The following is a 25,269-nucleotide window of genomic DNA, read 5'->3' on the forward strand; positions in this document are numbered from 1 at the left end:
AGGTGTGTGTTTCTGACGCCCTGCTTCTGTTGGAGGAGTCCTGGTTCTATGGTGGTGCGGCTCTGTGGACCTCGGTGGCTGATCGGTGTCTCTCGCCGGTCTGATGCCGTCGATGTTTAAATCCAGAACACACTGAGCCTCATAGAGACTGCTCATTGAGTTTCATGTGGGGGAACTGGACCGGACGGCACCCTCAGGAGGACCTGGGTCCGGGAGCCCGGCGAAGACCCCGACCTCAGAAACCCTCCAGAGTCCAGCTGTGGGATAAACACCAACATCTGGACACTTCAGTCCTCTCCTTTAGCTCACAGCGAGCTTTACCCAGCAACTGGAAGACTCCAGATCTCTGCAGCCAGCGCCACACTCAGTGACCAGCTCATCCTCTGTCTACCCGTCTGGTGTTGTTGAGACTGGCGTCTGTGGAGCAGGACCAGTGCTGTCCTCTCAGACGGTCAGACCCGGCGTGATGCCATTGGTGGGGATTCCACGAGCAGAGGGCGCCGCCTGCCCTCCTCATGGAGATCATGAGACATTAAAACAATAATGAGCTGCGTTGTAACGACGGAGGTGACTCTGGTGTGTGTGTGTGTGTGTGTGTGTGTGTGTGTGTGCTCTGCTCTCATTAGCCGGCGCCGTGGAGAACAGTTGTCCCCCTCCTGCGGCGGCGGCTCCTGTAATGTGGCGGCTGTAACCCCGAGGCTGTCACAACTAATCTCCCATCATCACTTCTCATCACCTTCACAGTGGAGGAAAATCATATCCAGGTAGAGATTACCCCCCCCCCCCCCCCCCCCCCCCCCCCCCCCCCCCCACACACACACACACACACACACACACACACACACACTCCTGCTAACCTGTGAAACAATCTTCTGTGGCGGGGAGGCGGCGCGGCGGAGGTGCTATTTTGATATTAGCATATATATCAGCGGTTATGCAGAGCAGGCCGCCCAGCCCGAGATGAGCCTTCAGCTCTGCATTCCGCTCCCATCACTCCACAGCACATCCCAAACTTTCAAACTGTTCTTTTCCTTGATTGAGTTAGAAAGATAAATATATTTTCAATGAAACCAATTTCTGAATATAAACCACTCCTCTGGCCACATCAGTTGTTTTCGGTGTGTTTAGCGCCGTGCTCGGTCCTGCTGGTCTGCTTTAACTCTTTCTCTGGGAGGAACCTGAAGCTCCCATCATGCACAGCTTGTTGACTCGTCACTGAGGTCTGGTCCGTTTCATCAGACGCTTCAGCAGCGTCTCCAGACGCCTTACTGCAGCTCGCTGACGACTGATCCAACGGTTTGCTGTTTCTGCTGCAGGATGAAGCTTGCGGCTCCAGATGTCCCGTTATCAGACCAGCCAGTCGGGTTCAGGCTTTAAAGTGAAGGCCTCCAGAAAAGCCATTCCTGCAGAGGTTTAACCTGATTCGAGTTGTTTTGATGTTAAACTGAGGGGTTAAATTTACATAACAGCTATTTCAGGGGTCGGTTAAACGTTTAACATTCTTTCTTCTGATGGCAGTGCTGCTGGGCCAGCTTCTGCTCTGCACTGTAAAAACAAAAACCGTGTCCAGGCTGCCTTGATTCTTAAAGTTGATTTAATTTAAGGAAATAATTGAAGTAACTTTAAAACTATTCAAAATAAATACTTTCAAGTTTAATCAAATTCATTCCAGTTCAGTTGTGATATTTTGATGAACTGAGTAAATATCAGTTCCTATAGAATTCTACAGTTGAGCAAACATAATCATTTAATCCCTGTCAACTGAAAAAATAAATCTGAAATTACTTCATTTACAGTTCAGTTTATCTACAAGGCTGAGTTACCTTCACTGTCTGTCAGCTGAACTACACTGTAAACTCTGACAGGCTCTACAGCTCTACAAAACTATGTTTTAAACTTAAACGTTTTGACAACATCACTTCAGAATTGTTGTGCAAAGTGTTTGAAAGTTTAGAGTGTGGTGAGCTTGTCAGGTTTAGAGTTTTGAAGGAATCCAAACAGTTCAGAAACATTTTCAAAGTCCTGAGGAAAACACCAGCAGTGTTTCCCTCCTCCTGCATCCCGTCCACAGCTAGAGCTGGATCCCTGCTCCGGCCGGGACCTGGACCTGGACCTGGACCTGGACCTGGACCAGGCTGTGGCTGTGGATGCTTACCTGGATGGCAATAGTGAGCGAAGTGGCGCTGAAGTGCTTCTCCACCAGGGCGGCGACTCTCTGGGTGGTGTGGAACAAATCGGCCACTTCATCCGCCTGCAGGTCCCGGAAGCGTTCCACCGGCCTCAGGGGGCACACCAGCACGTCTGGACCAGCTCGGTCAAGGAACCACACAGCAGAGTGACGCCAGAGACGCTGAGGACAGGGGGGCCAAACCCGGTCCTGCAGGTCAGGGGTCTGACACCCCAGGCTCCAGGGTCCTGCAGGCCGGCTCGGGGGTCTGAGACCCCAGGCTCCAGGGTCCTGCAGGCCGGCTCGGGGGTCTGAGACCCCAGGCTCCAGGGTCCTGCAGGCCGGGTCGAGGGTCTGAGACCCCAGGCTCCAGGGTCCTGCAGGCCGGGTCGGGGGTCTGACACCCCAGGCTCCAGGGTCCTGCAGGCCGGGTCGGGGGTCTGAGACCCCAGGCTCCAGGGTCCTGCAGGCCGGGTCGAGGGTCTGAGACCCCAGGCTCCAGGGTCCTGCAGGCCGGGTCGGGGGTCTGAGCCCCAGGCTCCAGGGTCCTGCAGGCCGGCTCGGGGGTCTGAGACCCCAGGCTCCAGGGTCCTGCAGGCCGGGTCGAGGGTCTGAGACCCCAGGCTCCAGGGTCCTGCAGGCCGGGTCGGGGGTCTGAGACCCCAGGCTCCAGGGTCCTGCAGGCCGGGTCGGGGGTCTGAGACCCCAGGCTCCAGGGTCCTGCAGGTAGTAAAAGTCTCCTGGTTCAACACACCTGAACCTAAAGCCCAGTAAGGAGTCGTCACTAGAGTCAGGAGCCAGGAGAGACCTACAACATGCAGGACCCAGGCCCTCCAGGACCAGAGACCCTCCCGGGTCAAAGTTGGACCCCCCCTGGCGTGGATCATCCAGAGTATCTGGACCATTTGTCCAACATGCTGTTTCCAGCTCTTCACATGTACTGACTGGACGTCCTGCTGCTGTCTGATGACAGACGAAGGTGACTTGATGCTCAAGACAGAAAACAAAACCTGCCGTATTGCTTTTTAATCAGAAACACACATTTGACTTCAGCTGCTCAGGTCTTTCCTGGACAGCGTCCACCACGGTGTCCACCACGGTGTCCACCACGTCTCAGAGACAGGGGACCTGCCTGGTCTCACCGGGAGCTTCAGCTTCATCTCTTCACCTGGTTTTCCACATGCAGCTGGAGAAACTGCAGTTCTAACCTGACGGTGTGTCGCCTACGCTCCCAGACTGAAGCCTGTGACCCCAGTGACCCTGAGCACAGGGTCACTGGGGTCACAGTTCACTGCTTCACATCTCCTGCCTACAGGGAAATATTCTGTATCAGCAGCAAGAAAAACACCAAATACCTGAGAGCAATGCAAGGAAATGAAATGAAATGTCAAAATGATGATTTAAAAAAATGAATGAATGAATGGCAGATATGTACAAATCACAGGAGTCAGATAAGAAATGACTTCACATTACTAAACAGCTTTGTGATTTCAACCGAAGAGAGAGCTGAGAGCAGAGCGACTGAGACAGAAGCTGCTGATCCAGTCAAACCTCCTGGTAAACCGTCGGCTCACCCTCCAGTCTCCTCGCCGGCAACAACAATCACACGAGGCAGATAAACAGCCACCTGCTTCAGGTCAGAGCTTCACATGAGAAGATGTCAGCAGCCAAACAGTCAGGTCTGTTCAGACATCTTCACTCTGAAGAGGAAGTGAGGTTTTAGTGGATTTAGTTGACAACACTTCACTATGTAATGAGAATTAGCTTTATTGCACAACTTTACATTCAGTCATAAAGACAGCCATTTTGAGTTTTAAAAAAATATCCAGATTCCCTCTCACAGTGTGGGGATGCTTCTTTACAACGTCCCCCGAGGCAGCAGTAACTCCCATTACAAAGGTAACTTTGATTCTTGGTGATTTCTGCATGGTGCATGGTCAGCCCATGGTCAGAAGGAAGATAATGTTAAAGTAACCAATTCCACCAGAATGGGAAGTACTGAAGGAAATGTATTTATTTTAAATATTTTATTTGCAATTTCACACAACAGGATGTTTTTTGGTTAGTTTCTGTGAGTTTGGGGAAAGGCGGCTGACGAAGGCTGCTCCTGGTGTATTCAGGCGCTGTACAGAACAGCGCTCTGCAGGAGACAGCAGACTCTACAATACCCTCTGATGAAGCAGCCGCTCTAAACCCGAGGAGACACTGGGGGTGTTCCAGCGGTCCCGGGCTGAGAGGCGAGTTCAGAGTGGGGAGGAAGCATCGGGCTGCAGGAGGCGGAGCTCACCCCCTCCAGTGAAAAGATGATTACATCTTAACATTTCACGGCACAGCGGCCTCGTGTGGGAACCATTCATCTCAAGAGTCACAAACAGAGAAACAAATGATCCTTTTACCCCCACACTCCCCCCCTCCGATAGGATCTCTGGGTGCTGATGGAGCCGGCCACATGACCGATGAGGCAGACGGGAGCCGGAGAGCAGCGAGACACAGATGGTTGTTTTCTTGTTTTCTTTTTGCCGCCGGATGAATAATGTTTCTCAACAAATGGATCAACCTCAACGAGTGATGAGCTGCTGTACGGCCTGCTTGGACCGAGCGCAGAGAGGAAACAGACGGCAGCCGCCTCCACGGCACCCTCCAAAACCGACCAAAACAGAAACCGGCCGTCCAGGCCTGAACAGCAGATACAAACACCCGTGTCCTGAACAGCTGTGAGGATGCTGGTGTAGGACGTCCACCAGACGGGTGTTGGGGAGTCTGGGGGGGTTCCTGCAGCCTCTGTCCTGTTTTTAACAGTCTCCTTTCATTTCATTGGTGCCGCCTCTAAAGCCAGAACCAGTACAAAGCTTCCCCTCCTCTCAGGACCCAGGCTGTGGTCAGCATCGTTCCAAACGGATCTTGTTCTCCTGGAGAACAGGGAGGGCCGTTTCAGAGGGGCCGCTCGGCCTTTCTTCTTCTCACATGAGACACGAGGCTCCAGCAGGCTGCTGCTCAGCTGCTCTCAGACACCACGCTCCCCTCCACTCGCTCTCTTTCCATTTTAAGCAGGAGTGGGTCGGGGCCCATCTACATGAGCGGCCTGCTGACCTGTCTGGTGCTCAGATCCTCAGCTGGGGCCCGTCTGGCTCTGAAATGGAAAGGCGGTCCAGCTTTGGCCATCTGAAGAGCCTTTGTGAGGGATCAGGCTTCCCGGATCCCTGTCTTCTTCAAAACGGGCCTTCAGGTCCTCTCCACAGGGGGCCTGTTTCAGGCTCCTCATTTCATTTGTTTTGTTCCGACCCGTTTATTCCCGGTCTTTGTGTTTGTGCTTCAGATGGGGACGTCTCTGTTTGCTGGGTTGTGTACCCTGGTCTAAACGTATTCAGTGGATGTTCCAGAATGTAATTCAGTTTGGCCCAGGCACCACAGAACTGATTGATTTTGTCCCCAAAAATGAAAGATCAAAGTTCAGCTTGACTCCATGTCATTGAAAGCTAAATCTCAACATCTTGATGGAATTATCGCCTCAGAGCTGAATTTGTTCAGAAAGTCTGCCACCAGCTGGCAAACTGCCAGAATACAGTCTTCCGTCTAAAAGACCCAGAAACGTGTTCCTGCTCCCAGGAGGGGGGTCCCAGGAGGTCAGACCACTGGGACGCTGAGTTTACAGGAACCAGACAGCCTCAGAACCTGGACCCTGCTGCCAGAGTCCCAACAAACCCCCAGAACCCAGAACCCAGACCCCTGCTGCCAGAGTCCCAACAAACCCCCAGAACCTGGGCCACATTAAACAATGTTCATCCATGTTTCTCTGTTTAACGGTGAAAATTGACTGGAGCCTGATTTGAAGCAACATCGTGACTCAAAATAGCGATATCTGCCAGAAAAAGTGCAGTCAGTCTTTTCCTGAAGCTGTTCATCACCACCTCTAACCTTCTGACGGACCCACGGTCCTCTCTCCATCCTGCATGTTGACGTGTCCCTCATTAAACATGTCCTGTTTCACTCAGGGTCAGCTCTCAGCGGCGTGAGGATGGAGCCTGAGCTGAGCGGCGCCCATCAGCTGATCCACAGCGGCTGAGTGTGAGCTGTGTCTCAGGATCCAGACCCCGGCCTCCTCCTCCCGGTGTCGGCGCCGCTCTCACTGCTCTGAGCGATGAGTTTGAAGACTCGCAGCATTTCCATATTGTGTGAAAACCATCTGCTCATATCCCATTATTATCTGTCACAACAGTTATTTGACTGCTTCCGTCTGATTGGTTGTCGGGGTCGTGGTGCATGTAATAAGAACAAGGCGCTGCAGATTGGTTTTACATTGCAAATGCAATCATTTCTTTGAGAGAAAACATCTGTCCCTGTCCACTCCTGCACTCTCCCTCCCACCTGAACACACACACACACACACACACCCTCATGTCGCACTGCTCTTTTGATATTTTTCCAATACTACACAGGCTTCACCATTACCTGAAAAGTGACCCTCCTCCCCCTCCCCCTCCTCCTCCTCTTGCCCCCCCCCCCCACGCCCCATCTGTTTCACACTACATATTAATTTGAACAGGGAACACCTCTACACCTCTGAGGTCTGTTCGCACCAGAAAATGACCTGGTGAAATCGGCTTCAGAAAATCCACACAGCAGATGAAATTGTTCCAGGTGGGAGTGCTGCGCTGCATTAGCACTTCGCCCTGCCGCTAATGCTGTGAAATGAGGGCTGTGCATTAGCCCCTTCCCCACATCGGGGCCAAAGAGCAGCACAGGCTGCGTTGCTAGTTTTAGATCGACACAGTTAAAGGAACAAATACGCCTTCATGTATTTGTGAGCCCATGTGTGTGCTGGTCTTTAAATGAGGTGTAGTCAAGCCCATTACCATCATGCTGCTGCCTCAAAACAACAGGAAACAGCAGTTCTAATTTCATTGAAATCAGCGTGGCCATCTCTGTCACCTGTAGCAGTAACATCATCAGTCACTGTCCTGCAGTATCAGGGCACAATGACACCAGAGCTCACTGATCGTTACTCTGCTGACTGCAGTTTCCTCATCTCAAACAGTGAAGATGTCACACAGAATGAGTTCAGGAGAAACAGCTCGTTCCTGAGCTCCGGCTTCACGTTAAGAGGTGATTCTGTACATATGTCAAGGTGTCTGAGAAGTTCCTAGATGGTACTGAGAAACTCTTCACATGCCAATGACCAATTCAGAGAAAAACTCTATCAAACATCTGGACACTGTGCAGATTAGCCTAAACAGCAATTCCAGGTGGTATGGAGATATACGAGGTATGGAAGTATGGAGTATAGAGGTATAGAGGTATAGAAGTAGAGAGGTATGGGGGTATGGAGGTATGGAGGTATGGAGGTATAGAGGTATAGAGGTATGGAGGTATAGAGGTATGGAGGTATGGAGGTATAGAGGTATGGAGGTATGGAGGTATGGAGGTATGGAGGTATGGAGGTATGGAGGTAAAGAGGTATGGAGGTATGGAGGTAGAGGTATGGAGGTACCAAGTTTGTGTTGTTTTCTGTGAAAATGTGTCATTCCACTTGATTTAAGAGAAATCCACCAAACAATATTTCAGCCAGATAGATGGACTTGTTTCAAGGATGGAGGGACTTATTTGAAGATCTAACCAGGCAATTTTCATTTGTTGTGTTGTCAGATTTAATTCACTTTTTTTCAAGGTGAAAGCACTTTGAAATCAGTGAAAAAAATCTGCCAAGAAAACCAGAGAAAATTGTCTTGGGAGATTACAGGTGAGTTGAATTTCTCTCCAATCAAGTGTGATGAGATATTTTGACTGAGAACAAAATAAATAAACTTTGCAGGATTTCATGATTTGCAGTGATTGTTGTGGTCAGACAGCACAGCAGCTTGTTGCTGGGAAATGTCCGGGACTTGGACCAAAACCCCAACCTGAGGCTACACCTCCCCTCGGGTGGAGATGAATTCCCATCATGCTGCTGGAGCGGGTCCGGAGCTCTCGCTGGAGGACGCTTCACTTCACGTGTTGACTTCTGTCAGGATCGGTGTGAAAACATTTCTATTTCGCAGTGACATCTTCTGTTCAGGTTTCAAACCTCCTCGTCTCTCTCTCTCCCCCTCTCTCCCTCGCTCTCTCTCGCTCCTGTCTCCCCCCCCCACCCCTCACCCCCACCCCCACTATAACAGGCTGTGATGAAGGCAGCAGACCCTCCAATGAATCAAAATGCCCTTTCTCTTGGCAGCTCCAAATCCTGGACGGCCAAAACAAAGAGATCCATCACAGCTGCTGCAACAATTGGCTCTTTCTGCCTGATTACAGCTGGCCTGAAACGGCCCCCCATCACCCCATCATGCCCCGCAAAACGGCATGCGGCTCCTGACACGGACATCCATCCACACACACTGGGAAAGAGAGCGCCGGAGGAAAGTCCGCCGCGGTACGTCTGGATGTTCTCTGGGTTCTGAAAGCATCATTCCTGGTTCCTTCACGGATGAGATCCACACAGATTACATTACACTGCCAGTAGCATCTTTATAAAGGTCAGTTTTTCTTCACATAATCCGGATGTTTCTTCTTCCAGTATATCGTTTTCGGTAGCCTCTACCGAGACACTGCGCCGCAGAAGTGTTTCTATGAGCAGAATAAAGTATTCCAAACACTGGAGGCCCAACAGCGTGTCCGTTATAACGAGGTCAAATAACCCAACTGGAAAAGGAGCTGATTGAAAGTACGAGTCCCGAAAACGGAGCTAATCCACCAGCAGACAGGTGTTCTGCCAGCAGACCAACACTAATGATGGACCATTACAAGGACCGGGGACAATCAGGAGCCACAAGGTGACCTGAGCGAGGCCCGAACAGGCTGCCGGAGTGCTGGATGCTGCTCGCTCCACTCCCCCTCCGCCTCCACCCCCACCTCCACCTCCCTCCACACGCCTATACTCCCATCCTTGGGACCGACTCATTGTTTTGCAAGTCCCGAGTTGAGTCCCAAGTCCAACAATGAGGTTTAATGATGCGCTAAATTCAAACAGATCATGTTTAATTTGCATTGATCAAAACAAAATAAAAAAAAAAGTTATCATTTAACATTTCATTGATTCTGCTTCAATATTTCAGTTTTAAAAAATTTCTTCACAGAATAAGTATTTGATGAAGTGAAAATGAAGAAAACAAAGACTTCGGTTGTTGAGTTGTTCCTTCAAAGTGTGGAAGAAGAAGCCGAGTATCATCGTAACAAAAGAATTTCATTCGGTCATTTTAACAGCGTGGATCTGCAGACTGCAGTTTTAGTGCAGAGCTGGTGTTGCTGTGACCGGCGCCTCATTTCCTGCTTTCAGGCTAATGTTTGCTCGTGGTTGTTGGTGATTCCCCGTGGGAACACAACTGCGATGGCCTCCAGTAAAGACCTTATAAACAGAGATTTTAACCCACGATCAAAGACAGCACCAGAGCTACGTCTACAGCGGTCACAGGGCGGCTTCAGGCTGGATCCCACTGAGCCCCAGCACATCAGCTGATCCGGGCAAAAGGAAGAACAGACCAAAGACAATCGCACTTTCCACTGTCACTCAAGGAAGCAGGAAGCAGAGGCAGGCGATGAGAGGAAGCCGGGGCCGAGGCACGCTCCGCTGACAGGCAGCCAGGAGAGAATGGGAGAAGAATAAGTGCTTCCCATCATGTTCCTTTCACCAGAACAAAGCCTCGCTCTCATCGGGAGTCTGCCTCCAGCTCCAGAACGCCGACACTTTCCAAGAGTCGCAGCCTAAAACATACATCATTCCTGGCATCACAAAAACAACAGGGGTGGGAGAGGACCGCGGGGAGGGAGACGGAACGAGAATTCAGCTTCAATATGCGCCATAGAAATCTGACAGGCATTGTGCCGTCACAGGAAGACTTTGTTTCTCCACACCAGAGTGCTATTGTCTGCCCAGATAAGATTTCTTTGCCTGAAGCTGAATAGTCTTCAGAAGAGAACGGCGGTGATTAGCCCCCAAAAAGAAAACCTTCAATGAGAATATGAAGGGCATGACAGCAGCCAGAGCTCCTGTTGACAAGACATGACACTTTCATTTGAAGAAGCCTCATTTCAGGAAACGTCCCGACCGCCATCCACCCGAGGAACAAAGACGAAAGGATGCTGCTTTTTCTTCAAGACAGGCATTAGAGAGGAGGCAGCCTCAGGCAGCGCAGCCCCGCTTCAGGAGGCAAAATGAGCTCCAAATCGCATTGCATCGACGCCATCGCTCAGGTTTAACTGACACTGCTGCACCCACGCCGCGGCCTGGGGGAGGGGCCAGCCGGCGGCCGCCGCCGTAATCTACAGCACGGGGAGACACCCCCCGCCTGAACACAAGGGCGAGCCAGCGTCCCCGTTATAAATACACCGCGCCTCAGTTAGAGGGCAAATTATTCAGAGGGCTCCGCCGAGCCGCTGATTTATGATTGGAATATCAGCCCGGGCCGAGAACGCAGACAAAAGCGGAGAATAAATAATCGTATTAGGGGGAGACGCCGAGCTTGAAATTATGCACAAGCGACTCCATATTGGCCTCATAAAGTGACATGAGGACCTGTAATTTTTGATGAATATAGGGAACGTGCTAAAGTGAGACGTGGGAGCAGCGCTCAGGTCCGCCACCGCCGCTCCCAGAACACAACGTGGGACTGTTACCGGCCTTTCTGGACTCAATCACATTAAATGGTGCATAAGATATCTGGTATTAATCAGACTGACAGGACGGAGCAGGGGGGGGGGCGTCCCATGATGCCGAGCAGCCAGCGTGTAAATACCTGACAAAACATCTGGAGCTGTGACACAGTCAGCTTAACATCACTTTCAAGATTCCGCAGCATGTTGTGTTTCAACACACAACAGAACGAAACGGACGCCAACATACTGAGTCAGCCTCCCTCTCTTCCTGTAAACCACCGCCATGACGGGTTGTGACATTCACACAGGACAGGCCTGCGTTTTGTCTTGAATGTGGCATTGCTGTTCATGATAAACATGGTGAGATGAGGTGTTTTCCACAGTTATCATTAATAATAAACCAGTTCATCGTCTGAACGCCGTTCTCTTCCCAGCACCTGACTGGACCGCACTGGAACCGCATCAAACTGCAGCCAGAGATCCAGCTGGAAGACTCGGAATGGGGAATCTGAAACGTCTGGAGCTCCATGGAGAGACTGACTGGGAAGGGACAGACTGATGAATTTAACATAAAAACAGCAAAATGTAAAAGAAAAAATAAGTGCAACGTACAATTCCTCCGTGTTTGAAATGCAATAATTATTCCAAATTAAAAGTTTTGCATATCATGAAAAATGTTAAATATTGGGTGCTGGTCCATTTATTGCTTTTTAGAATCCAGCAGATCTTTTCGTTTATGAACTTCAAAGACTGAAAAACTTAAGTATCCTGTAATGAAACTTTGATAATAAAACGTTAAAGAAGTTATCCTTTCTGCAGGGATAGCATGCTGCTTGGTCTTGTCATGTCCTGCAGAGGGAGGATGTCCAGCCAGCGTTTCAGTGTCTGGCAGAAACTGGTTCAGAAACCGTGAACTTTCCAGCAGCGCCACTGATGATTCACACCCACAGTATTCTGGTGAGAAAAAGAAACAGTGTCCTTGCAACCAGTAAATAAACCCGACCTCTCTAGACAGGACCGCAGTCGGTCCTAAATAAATGGTGGAACTTCAAACTGGCGGATTTGGGCGAGGCCCAAAGTGTGTGATTTCTCACGCTGCCCAGGCCGCTCCATCCTGTTAAAAATAGAACTCCCCATCTCCTGTCAATAGCTTCCACAGCCCTCATTCGATAGCCAGTGTCTTGGGCGAAGTCTGCCTCTACAATAATTACTTAACTGTCAGCCAGGATTAGACGGTCTTAAGCCACCCTGAGCCAATCGGCAGCCGGGGAGATACACTGTGACATCTCAGCACAGCGCCCACGACGGCTGGAGGGAAGCAGCCCCGAGACGAAGACAAAACCCGCGAGGATAACAAACACAGCTCTGTCCTCTAAATTCCATCTCAACAGGATCACACCGGGGCTTTGTGCAAACCCAAAGCCACTGTAAGGGCCTCAATGATACACTCCTCTATAGGCTGCAGATTAGCATGGAGCAGAGGAAGCTGCTCCGCTTGTTTTAATCCCTCCAGACCAGGCCTCCACTTCCATTCACTGACAGAGACTTATAGTCAGCCAGAGCAGGGAATCCAGCAGAGTTTCATTTTCACTGGAATGAAAGCTTACCTGTTTACAGGGATCATTCACATTTCCAGTTTATATTTAGTTCCTTTCAGCCAAAACATTTCATGCCATGATCAATACGTATACCCGCCAGACGTCTCAGGTTACCTGGACCCAACGTGGTCAGTGTCCACAGCATTGCTCTCCATTTACGAGACTTTCTGGTACAAACTGTCCAGGCTGGAGCTCACACCCCTCATTCTCGTGGATCGTGCACTAAAGTCAGCTGATACATTCGTTCCTTCAGGGTGTTCTGCTGGAACCCTTGGCGGCTGTCTTCAGCACGACGTACGGACGGTGCGCTACACAGAGTCATTTCACACGGATCTTCCTAATGCTATTTCAGCATCCACGGGTTGGTTGTGAATATCTTGTCCATTCTCTTCTAACGTGAAGAACAGTTTTTCACTCAGGTTTCTGCCGAACTCGCCTTCCATAGCGTGAGCGTGTTGGAAAACCCGTTACTCACTTGGGCCTGCTGTCAGAACTGGAGTGAAACGCACTGAGGCAAAACCCAAAGACGGCCGGCGTCTGACAGCCAAATTCACAAATAGCTTTTTCATGGCAAAAATCCAGCTCGACAATCCTCCTCAGTAATGAGTGGTCATAATGAAGAAGTCACTCACCAAACCCACTGCAGTCCAGCTCCCAGCCAATCAAAGCATTCTCCATTTTCCTCCCAGATCCTCCTCAAAACCACATTGATTAGGTTCAATCAATTTAAAGTCAAGGACTCCGACATACCAGCAGTGGGTTTAAGAGAGAAAAGGCCTGGGATGGAAACTGGCAGCTTTGTCTCAACCAATCAATTCCATCAATGTTCAACAGTCCTCTGAATCTGATATGATTAAACAAAGCAGTGGAGCGTCGGGGGGGGGGGGGGGGGGGCTGAATCAATATTTGCGGTAAATGCTTCCAAGAAGGGTGCTGAGCTTTCAGATAAGGACATCACACCGCTCCCTCTGTTGAGCCTGGATGGTAGACACAGCAGAACCCCCAGGGCAGGGCTGGAGGAGTCAGAGCACCCAGGACCTCCGAGACGGACCCTTGTCAAAGCAGTCATTCCTGTCAGGAAGCAGCAGAACATCCCAGCAAGGCTCCTCACACACACATCTCTGCTGGCGCTCCGGCCTCGGAGCCGTCAGGAAATGAGGAGCACTGGATCACTGGATCACTGGGTCTCTTGGTCCCTGGATCCCCTCAGTCTGGACCATCCTGGCCTCTGAATCAGCCTCCACTCACACTCAACATGTCTTCACTTATTTCATGTATTCATTTTCCATCTTTCTAAAATATAGTAAAGCGGACTGATATTCCTGATGAGAAGTAAACTTGGCTGCTTTCTATTTTCAGAGCGACTTCAGTGCAGCGTTGTTATTAAAATAAAAGGCTGAGATGAGAGTCTGGTTCTGCTGCAGGTCTGTCGAGGACGGTCGTTCTGGGTCACACAAACAGTCTTTGAACGGCGTCTGGATTTGTTTATGGAGGAAGCAGTTGGTGCTGAAACGGAGAACAAAGTGTGATGATGTGACTTTGTTCTGTGCACAGACAAAAAAAGAAAGCCTCTAACCTGTGTGAGGATATTTTCTCATGAAGGAGCAGCTTTGTGCTTCTTTGTCTTTGATGTGAGATTTGTTGAGGCGGCTGGAGAGACGCTCCACAGTCTCACTGAAGGAGACGGTCGGTGTTTGTCCTCGATACCTCAGAACAGCTCAGGTTACGACCCACAGATGGCCGGAGCAGTCAAACACAGGGCTCCCTGCATTATAATGAAAACACAGCTGTGGAGTGCTGGGCTGGACAGGCGGAACTCTGACGGTTCTGGACTGTAGTGTGTGTGTTCTACTTGTTAAGGTATCTGTGTTTAGCGTGTTCCTCCACGTCCTCGCTGCAGCTTGTGGAGAAAATAGACTGTCTGCCGATGGCTCGCGTGGCGATGTGACTGCGGTACGTCGTGCCGGAAATAAAGCACATCCAGAGGAAAAACAGCCGTTAAATACAGCGAGGGCGGTTCGTCGTGACGGAGACCCAACATATCCAGAGTAACAAGGGCTTCAGGTGTAGTTTGATGACAGTGTCCTTTGCATTACATGTTCTCTAAAAGCCAACGGCTCCAGCTGAACAACTCATTAAAAATGGTCATCAAAGGCGTTAAGACCCAGTCTACTGAATATCGTGACACTGCAGTGCCTTGATTGGTCTTCAACCTTTGGTTCAGACATCTGTCCTCATTCTCCTGAACTCCTGGAGCATTGTTTGTCAGACTTTCCTCAGTGTGTTCCACCTGAGGAAATCCCCCATGGCTGACCAGGACGCTCACTCTTTGAGCTGTGGGCAGCTCACAATTATTTCTAAGATCTTTTAACTCTTTCCCAATACAATCTTCATTGATGACTTTTCCCATGAGCCACTGGAGGCTATTTGGTATCACCAAATCACAGTATGAGGGTGTATTCTCACCTTTCACACATCAACACCACCGCAGCACCCGGTCGGTCTGCGGTCTGAGCTCCTCCAGAGTAAACTCACTCTGTTTAAACTGTGTCTAAAGTGTACTTTCCTTTTCACCATCATCCACCAGGCTGTGCTCAGTGTGGAGCCACAATGAAAGGCAGGAAACACTGAATTCCCTCATATCTGGATCACCTCTGCTGCTGGCAGACTCAGGTCATGTGACTGCAGAGGACCTCCCTGGACATCGCTGTATTCTATCATCAGTTGCGTTCATACAACTTAACAGAGCGCAGTTTTGTGGTGAAAGTGATTTTTGGATCGCTCACTGTGTCTTCATGAAGGGCTCTGCAGATGCACACCGAAGTGAAGGACAGGAGGGGCTGGGTGGGCTTCCTCTGGGTCTTCTGGTTCAGCCACAAACAAACAGAAGCTAAACTAGCTGCGTCTGCAGCGCCGGTGTTTATTAAACCAGGAGGCTTCAGGTGAAGATCCACGGATCAAACTGGTAGAGAGTGTTCCACTAATCTGAGCCTCACATCTCCAGCTGCTCCCCTTCTGCTTCTGCTGTGGCGACTTCAGTCCTTCTTCTAAAACAAGGCGACTCTACAGAAGAGACCGACGACGTTAAACTCGGCGACAGACTGCAGGACAGCGGGAGAAATGGTTCCAACATTCAACCTGTCCTGCGCCCGGAGCCCTGAAAGGGCAGAGCTGCCTGCAGGGTGAACGGCGCCCCGAGGAGAGAGAGGTACAGTGCAGAGGATAAATAAACAGCAGGAAGTGAGTCGGAGCTGAACACTGTTGGTTTGTGAAGTGATTCCAACGCCGTGTTTGACACGACACCCCAAGGGCGGCCTGAAGGCATTCCAGCAAGCGTTTGTTCCCGAGCAGCAGCAGCAGCATGTGAGGCTTTATTACTGCCCCCCTCTGATCCGGAGCATTACCGCCGAAGAGAGAAACCAGTCACCTTGGCTGCTGCTTCTCTTTCATAATACACCCAAAGCCATCATTTGTTCAGGAGATGGCAGTTGTGAAGGATGACAAAATGGCTTGTGGCGTTTCAGTTTTAGGCCCCCATCTGGTGCCCGGTCCGCGGCGGGCCGCCCTGCCGCCGCCGCCGGGCCAAACGTGAGAGGATAAGTGCCGAGGTGACAATCTATAAATCTCCTTCAGGATGAAAGATGAGTCACTTCGCTCAGCTCTCAAAAGCTGCCCGGGAAATCCATCCACATTACTGAGACGGCCGGCCGGGGGGGGGGCACATCCTCCACACTGAGAGGAGAAATTAACCCACCCCCAGCCCCAGAGGGGCAGTTAGCTCCCCCCCAGCCCCAGAGGGGGGCAGTTAGCTCACCCCCAGCCCCAGAGGGGGGCAGTTAGCTCACCCCCAGCCCCAGAGGGGCAGTTAACCCACCCTCCACACTGAAACCGGGCTTCGCCTTTCTAAACTGCGGTGCATGGTATATAGAAATGTTGCACCAGGACTTAATGTTGAAGCTAAATATGCAGAGTAAAATACTGACGATGATTAAAACATCACGAGTGGAGTAAAGAAGCCAGTTAGTGCCACCAGAGTGTGAACCCAGGGGAAAATGCAAAAGTGCTAAACTTTCACTGATCACCTTTAGTCCACTGTTCATCTGTAAGCAATGAACGTGTGTGTGTGTGTGTGTGTGTGTGTGTGTGTGTGTGTGTGTGTGTGTGCGTGCATGCCATGGCTCTGTTTTATTTTTATTATGTGCAGATTTGTGTTTCTGAAGCACTGTGTGTTGTTTCTTAATGTGAGAAGCTCTTCAGAGTTGGGGTTTGGTTTTCGGAGGGTGCTGGTTTTGGCTGAACAGGATGTGCTGAGCACTTCCTGTGGCTCTCTGTTGATCCACGAGTGAGCATGTGGCAAGCGTCGCCCATTGTGGTCCAACCCCACGTTAATTAACTGAGATTGCTGTTTCATTACAAGACGCCCAAAGCGCCGTACGCCTGGCCATTTGCCAACCAGCCAGCTCCTTTGTTGGGCTGTCTTGTAAAAGACGTGAAAATTGGACTGATAATGGCTTCCCTAAGTACTGTGGTGCTACTATTACTGCGCTAAGTACTGTACTCCCACCTCACAACAGCCCAGTAACGAGAAGTGTGTATATCGTCACTGTTGTTCCAGTACCGAGCGAATCATCACAGCGACTTTCATTTCAGAGCAGAATGATCCCAGACGGAATATGTTTATACCAACAGGCCGGTTCCAGCAAAGTCTGAACAGCAACATTTTAAAAGCCAAACACAGTCATGTCACAAGGAAGACTGAGTGTAATCCTGAGAAGTGTGAACCTGCAGGGTTACTTCCAGGTTCCATTCTCCCTGGACCTCAGCAGAGTTAATGAGCCCTCATATTCTAGTGGTGCCTGTTCTTCTCAAGGAAAGTCATTCTCTTTGCCATCCAAAACATTAGAGGTCCACATTTAAGACCTTCAGCAGTGCATGAGCTGCTCGGCCGGGTCCAGGATCACATCCTGCTCTTCCTGCTGTTCAGCAGAACTCTGGAGAATATCAGACCAGCCAGGATCCCAGAGCTGATGGAGCGACTCCAGGTGACATAACTGTCCATTTGAAATGTTCTTTTCTACCCAAACACAGAAAGGAGATTCTTTCTGGAAAATCAGGATGACAGGGGCTCTTCAGCTTTTTATCAACACAGAGTTTAACAGCCTGGATCTGCAATTTGAGGCTCCACTGATCCTCAACATTCACAGGTTCTGGACCAACATATGCTGTAATCCAGACTAAAGCATCCGGTAACAACATGCTCACTCCAGAAAGACGACGCCTCGGCACGTTTTCTGAGTGAAAAACAAAAGTGTTTCAAAGCGAGCTCCCTGACAGACGACTGACAGTGAAGGCCTATCTTTTATTGTCATTTTTGCTGTGCCAACAGACATGAGAAAATACTCCTCCAATAAAATAATCCATGTCTAAAACTGCTGGCCGACACTCGCCCTGCCTTCAGACGAGGAGGATCCAGGCAGCAGCAGACCAGCTCAGGAGGAGAGAGCATGTTCCTCTCCACCGTCTGAGAGCAGCGGCCCCGCCTCCGGCCCTCAACACCACGGCTTCCACTTTGCAGAGTGTGTAACGTGGCTGTTGGCCACCAGGGGTGTGTATCAGTACAGTGGTACAGATGAATACATTTGTTCATTTGGCCTGTGACTGGTGGGAGGGTGGGGTAGTAACGGATTACATGTAACGGCGTTACGTAATCAGGATACAAAAAAAATTGTAACTGTAATCTGTTACAGTACACGCAAAAAAAATATGTAATCTCGTTACAGGTACTTCTGATAAAAACATGGATTACTGAGCGGAATTAATTTTGAAAGTCAGACAGAATATAGCAGCAACAACACACATCCGCGCCGTAAACAGACATTCTGACACTTTACAGCACCTTACAGCGCTTTACGGCACAAACCGCCACATCGTAGATCTATAAACAATAGACACCGTAGATATATAAATGATGTGACGCCGCATCACCGCTGTCTTGGAGCAGCCTCCTGCTCTGCTGATGCGTTTAACCGTGAATAAACAACCGGCGTTGCCGTGGATTTTACCCCCTGCTGCTGGAGTCATGGCTGCTCCAGAGAGAAACTCTTTCTCTGGATGGAAACGAGACATTTAGTATTTCAGTCAGATGAGGCCAGAACTTCTCTGTACAATGTAAACTCTGCCTCCAGCTGAGAAAATGCTCTCAACATCCAGGAACTCATCAAACCTGAAGACACATCTACAGGTATGAAACACACCTGAACTCACAGTGAAGCTAAAGTGTTATTAGCCTGCTAACTTGTCAGGAACCTGTCAGTAACCTGCTAACCTGTCAGGAACCTGCTGACCTGTCAGTAACCTGCTAACCTGTCAGGAACCTGCTAACCAGTCAGGAACCTGCTAATCTGTCAGTAACCTGCTAACCTGTCAGGAACCTGTCAGTAACCTGCTAACCTGTCAGTAACCTGCTAACCAGCCTCACCAGGCTGAACTCAGAAGAATCTGATGGAGGCAGTAATCTCTTCAGCCTGGATGGAGGATCTACTGGAGACTGCATGTTTCCTTCTGTCACTGAGGAATGAATGACCTCTGACCTCTGGAACAAACAGTGTTCATGGCCGACCTGAAGACACCCTGCTCCTCCCTGCAGCAGTACAGCCACACAGCAGACTGAGGATAGAATAGAGATGTGTGTTAACACTGTCAGTGTAGAGCTACTAGAGGAACACAGCCTGGACTGATGGTTCTGATCCTGAGTCAGAAAGAAAGAAAGTCAGATTCTCAGTAGGTTAGAGGTCAAAGGTCATGTTGTTGGTTGTAGAGCTGTCAATGCACTGTGAGGACGACACATTGTATTTACCTTTATTTTTTGTTTGCTGGTGAAGTAATCTAAAAGTAACTAAAAGTAATCTGGTACGTTAATTTTTAATTGAAGTAATTAGAGTAAGTTACTGATTACATTTTTTGACAAGTAACTTGTAATTGTACCAGATTACAATTTTAAAGTAACCCTCCCAACCCTGCAGGTGGGGTGTGTACTGTACACCAATATTACATCCTTTCATTCTCTATAAGCATCTGGTGCAATACATGAGATCATTTCCATTTTCTCCAGATAGGACAGCTCAGTGACGTTGTGGCTACCGGCTTGTACAGGATAAGAACACACACCACATTAGAAACCAGCTACACTCAAACCGTACAGTTTCACTGTTAAATGTTAAATACAGCCGAGCGCTAAGCGACCGACTGAAGCTACCAGAACACCAAAGTTAAAGTTCACACACACCTTGCTGCAGACTTAAACAGACTCCTCTTCAAACCAAATGAGGCTGGAGAGAGAGCTGAAAAAAAGGCTGAAAAAGCAAAGAAGAGAACAAATCTGACGAAACCAGAGCAGGCCCTTCAGTCCCTGACCAATTCCACGTACAGAGTCTGTTCCCTCTTTTTGGACAGAGTCGCACTTATTTTTGATATTAAGAACCAAACGGTGTAAAACCAGGACCAGATGTGCCGATCTGCTTCCAGCTGTGCAGCTGCACCTGCTGAGGCGTGTGTGAGCCTGCTGGCCGCGAGACCTGCACCTCCATCCACAGCCAGGCTGGCCGGGAGTCTCTCCTCAGACCCGGGTCCAGATGTTCAGCTGCTGAGTCGCACCGGAGCCCCGGGCAGATGAAGGCTCACAAGGACCTTCAGGCTCAAAAGGTCAAATTTAAATCATGACACAAAGTGTCATTGTTCAAGATTGTTCAAGCCTGTGGTGAACACACAACACACAGCTGACACACACCTCTCACACACACAGCCCACTCAGCTCAGTGTCGTCTTTTAAAGGAGAAACTCCCTGACTGCTGAGAGACAAACGTTCATGCAGACAGTAGGTTAAAGGCAGCTCGTTTCAGTGACCCTGACGACAATGAAGGAGAGGAAGACGCTGGTGGGTGGAGGTGAAGGCTGGCACGCTCTTGGCTATTTTGGCTTTTTCTAAACTCCCCAGTCAAGCAGAACTTAAACTCACAGCACTCACATGTTTAGAAACCAGCTGAAGCGGGTCACTGTAGACCCGATGGGCAGCATGTCAATGAAGAGCAGCCAGGGGGCTTCGGCCTGCACTCCGGGAGCCCAGTGAGGGGAATCAAACCGCCAACCTGGCATCAGGAGTTTACCGGCTCCACTAACTGATCCACAGCCGTTCCTTGAAGATGTTTTCTTATAAAAAAGGTAAATCTCCAGTTCATCCTGCCGTCTGTCCCAATTTGAATCATATATGATGTGCAGACATCTGCTAAACAGGGAATGGACTCCATTTGCTTTACTGAAGGTTATTAAAGGTTAATTATTTTTTTTTTACCAAAGCTTAAAAGCAGTAATAGAAGGCCCCATGTGAGCCACACACTGAGGACTGGCCATAAAAGACTGGAGCCCTCATGGTACCAACCCCCCGACCTGAACCATCAAACCCTGACCTGAACCAGAGTATGTGGTCTTCTCCTGCAGACTAAAGACTCAGTCTGGAGCAGCTGGACCGATGGACATGACCTGTCTCCACAGGAAGTTGTCTGGAATGCTGTTCCTGTGTGCAGGCCACACTCAGTCCCAGCAGACCGTCTTCATTTATCAGAGACAGTAAGTACAGGACAGATACTCTGAAGTACTCCTGAGATATCAGGGTAAAGGGGCACTTCTCACAGCAGAACCCACTTCAGGTGAAGGACTTCAAGTGTCCTGTACTTCTATCAAACAGCAGTGACACTTGCTCACTGGCTCCTCCGGCAGCGAGGGTATCAAGCAGCGGCACAGTAACCAATCCTGCTGGAAACAACGAGCTGATCAACAGCAACAGACGATCAGCAACAACCCAAAGTGAGGTAAACAAAACAAAAGTTCAGAAAGATGAGCGATTGTAAACTTCCAGCGGCTCGTTCTAAAGCATTTTGTTCCTACGGTGAATAAGAAATGGGTTTTAAGATTTACATATCAATGCATCTTCATTTCATCCATACTTTACGTGGCCCTGACCTTTTGGGGGCGTATAAACAAGCTGGAAAACCACAAACAACATATGCAGGAGTGCAGAATAGTAGAGAATAAACATGGAAAGGAGAACCACGGACATGAATATGAATGCCAGCTGACTTGATGACAAACGAAGATGTTGAGAATATTCAAATTTCTGATGTTTGAGGTTACACCGCTTGACACGTTCTACACAATGTAATGACAACACAAGTACACACAACCTCCAGCAGGCTTTGAACGGCAGCGTTGGAGAGATTGAAGATTAGTAATAATCCCTCTTTAGGCACCTTTTAAATTCCTGACTGCTACTTGTTCCACGAGGCATCGTCTCCACAGTTTGAACTGAATGCACCAATTAAAGGAAAGCGACTCCGTCCTGATGCAACACATTTAAAATGCTGCTGGATGCCAAAATCTGAAGTGTCCGTTTGGTTGTTTAGTTTAATAAGTCTGCATTTACCTGTAATGTTGTATCAATGGATCACAGAAACTGAAGCACTCAAAGATCTCAATGAATTAGTCAATAAAACAGTTTTCTGACTGAGACTGAACAACGTAGCCACGAATGAAGGATCCGTCCATACAGGCTGTGTATGGCAATCACATAACAGACTTCAGATAGAAAGCAATAGACATGTGGCACAAAAAACAAAACTGTTAGCTCTGCCTTGTTATGAGAGTCAACCAGAAAATCCTAAAACAGCATCTCTCATTCAACATCGCCATATTTTGAGCACCTTGAACCCAAACCATGCTCTTTAGCTTCATGAGAGCAGAATGGTTCCCTCCTCCCACTTCTGGATGGCAGAACTTATTCTAATCCATTTCTATTCCATTAAAAACAGAACATGGACGCTGATGTCAAGCTAACCTGAAGCCCCACCGTTAGCAGTCCTCGCTAACAAGCATCAAAATGGCGACAATCTGCAACTACAGGAAAAAATTCAACAATCACTTGGAGCTCGCTGCTGGGGTTTTGGGCAGAGAAAAGACAAAACTGCAGCATTTAGTGAGGCTAAACGAGCAGTCCCAGGCAGAGGGGACTGCTCGTTTGGCCTCACTCCTGACACGGTGTGGTTACTGCCCCTCAATTTTAATCGCAAACAACATATACTCCATCTACACTCACGAGCCGGGGGGGGGTTTGGGGTCTTCTGCGTCCCTGTTTCCGGATTCCTTCTGGTGGGTGGCGGGGGGGGGGGGGGGGGGGGGGGGCTGCTGTTTGGACCGGCTGTGGTTTGGGGGGCTGCTGGCTCTGGGGGGTGCATACCTGGTGGGGGCGACGGTTGTGGGTGGCGGGGGGGCCTGGATGTGGGGTTCGATGTTCCCTTGCCTTCCAGGGGGGGGTCTCCCACAGGACATGACGGTTGGATGACGTGGGAATGTGAGTGTGTTTGGGTTAGGGTGGACTCTGTGTGTGTGTGTGTGTGTGTGTGTGTGTGTGTGTGGGTGTATGTGCGCACATGCTTGCTAGCGTGTGCGTGAGAGTGTGTGAGTGTGTTTGGTTTAGGGATATGTATGTGTGTGTGTGTGTGTGTGTGTGTCAGTGTGAGTGTTGGGTTGGGGCGGGGGGGAGTGAGGTGGGAGAGGACAGGGTGGGAGGGGTGGGGGGTTGGGGTGATGCCCTGGATCTTGGGGTGCGGGGCCGGAGCGCTGGGGGGGGCATTGGCCTGGGGTGGGCCGGTTCTCCCGTCCGGTGCAGAACACTGCTCTGCCTGTCGCACCATGTTTCCAATTGGTTTTTCTTGAAAGGTTTCTAATAATAATAATAATAATAATGCATTGGTTTTATACGGCGCTTTTCTGGACACTCAGACGCTTTACATTGCATTCTTCGTTCTCTCCATACTGGGTGGTGGTAAGCTGCTGCTGTAGCCACAGCTGTCCTGGGGGGGGCAGACTTACGGAAGCGAGGCTGCCAGTCTGCGCCATCGCCCCCCCCCCCCCCCCCCCCCCCCCCCCCCCCACCACCACCAACCATTGACTTAGACTTTTTTATATTTTCACGCATCATAACATAACATAAAATATCAGCTTTCATACAGACAGGTCATCCAGGCTCAGAAGACGAGCTGAATGGCGCCGGTCACAGGAGAAGCCGGCGGAGCCCCGGCTGTGCTGTGGAGGGCCGTCCACCAGCAACCCCACACAAACAAACTGCAGTCGTCATGTTTGTCCATGAACTGGGTAATTACGCTTAATGAAGAGCGTTTACTGCAGCGGGAGCTCTCAATCTGATAATTGGTATCCTTTCAGCCGCCTTTGTTCTGCTTTAGTAATCCACTTCCTCCAGGACAAAATTAGTGCAATTATTTGTGCTCAGCAATCCAGACGTGCACAGAGCAGAGTGAGCGCTGGAGTGATGGCAGAGCCACGGCCGAGCTGCAGCGGGCTTACAGTACAGGCGGACAGGAAGAGGACACACCACTGCATGTCTCTTCCTGCTTCCTGTCAAACGCTGCTTCTTCTGTCCCTGCGTTCATGAGTCTGATGTGGTCTGGGTTGCTGTGTGGACAGGACACATGGAGACGTCCATCCTCATCTGTCCAGACGGGTCTCAGTGAGCAGAGAAGCTCTCTTCAATAGGAACAGCCCACATCTGCCACTGACTCCAGAAACTGCAGCAGATGTGTCCGAAACTGCTTTCAAAGCTGTTCCGAAGAGCTGAGTGGGTCGGTCAGGAGAGAGCCGATCCCTCCCAGCATGCTCTGGAGTGAGACAGCAAGTCAAGGCACAGCTGAGGGATGCAGCGTGACTCCAACAGCTCCCCGTTCGCACCGTTTGCTATCAGAGCAGGGTGCACGGCTCGCAGCTGCTGGAGGATGGAAACAACAGCAGGACTGATCTGTGGTCTGTCAGCGGGCCGTTCAGATCGTCAGACAAAAGAATACCGTTTCTTTACTATCCCAGTGAACAATCATCAGCTATCGTGTGTGTGTGTGTGTGTGTGTGTGTGTGTGTGAGGACATGCTTTGAGGTAAGATTTCCTCTTTGGTCTTATTTCAACCAGACGTAACAAACCAGTAAAACTCCCTGAAAGTTCTGCCACAGCGTGATCTGGAGAAGTGAGCTGTGGCTGAGTGAGGCTGAATCAACCCTCAGGAGACAGAAGCCAGCTCTGACAGCGAAGCCAACGCAACAGACAGAAGAAGAAGATGTGAAGAAAGGCCTGTTAAAACCGGAGGGTAGAGGATTTGACCTTTGCAGTGATGAGTAAGAGCTCTGAGTGTTCACCATCTGTTCAGTGAGGTCGGATCCCAGCCGAGCCACGGAACCAGCAGTGACTCAGGGTGGCGGGCCACATGATGAGGAGCTCCGCCGTCCACACTCCACGGCGCTGTGACACACCGGAGGAGCATTAGAAGCCATAGACTCAGCCGCTGGACTGATTGTCACCTAACAGAGAGAACAGTCGTGACCTTTGACATGGGGGAAGAGCTGAGTGGAGCTACTGATGGATCATATTTTAACCAACTTCAGACTGATTGAGCAACTCTAAGATCAACATTGGAACTGATTTCAGATTGGTTTTCATGCAACAGCATTTTAAGAACTGGCTCCCAATAGAAAATCCTGTAAACAGATCTTTTTAATTTGAAGCCCAGTTGTGCGTTTCCTGACTTTTTCACACCTTTCAGTGGTTAATAAGACAAAAAGCAGCAAATCCTGATCGAACCAGCAGCCTGTCAGGGCTGTAGTTCAGCCAGAGGAGCAGTCTGCACAGAAAGCCACTGTCAGAGCATTTTCACCCCCGGCTTCTGACTTACACGACCGGTCAAAAGTTTCAGAACACCCCAATTTTTCCAGTGTTTTTACTAAAAATGATCCCGTTTAATGTCTCATTGCACTCAGACATCAACGCATAGT

The 25,269-nt window shown here is 49.8% G+C and overlaps 1 protein-coding gene across 3 annotated transcripts in view; it reads right to left on the bottom strand.

The window, feature by feature from the left end:
- The window catches only part of fhit (fragile histidine triad diadenosine triphosphatase), a 284,494-nt gene that overhangs the window by 76,543 nt on the left and 182,682 nt on the right, over positions 1-25,269 (bottom strand). For all 3 annotated transcript variants that reach the window (XR_003931493.1, XM_030091933.1, XM_030091934.1), the window contains exon 4: positions 2,156-2,301. Coding sequence is in view for 2 of the 3 variants with exons in the window: in XM_030091933.1 (XP_029947793.1) it covers positions 2,156-2,301 (146 nt within the window). In the remaining variant the exon portion in view is untranslated. The remainder of the gene's footprint in view (positions 1-2,155; positions 2,302-25,269) is intronic.

Source organism: Salarias fasciatus, chromosome 5, assembly GCF_902148845.1.
Source record: "Salarias fasciatus chromosome 5, fSalaFa1.1, whole genome shotgun sequence".
Lineage (NCBI taxonomy): Eukaryota > Metazoa > Chordata > Actinopteri > Blenniiformes > Blenniidae > Salarias > Salarias fasciatus.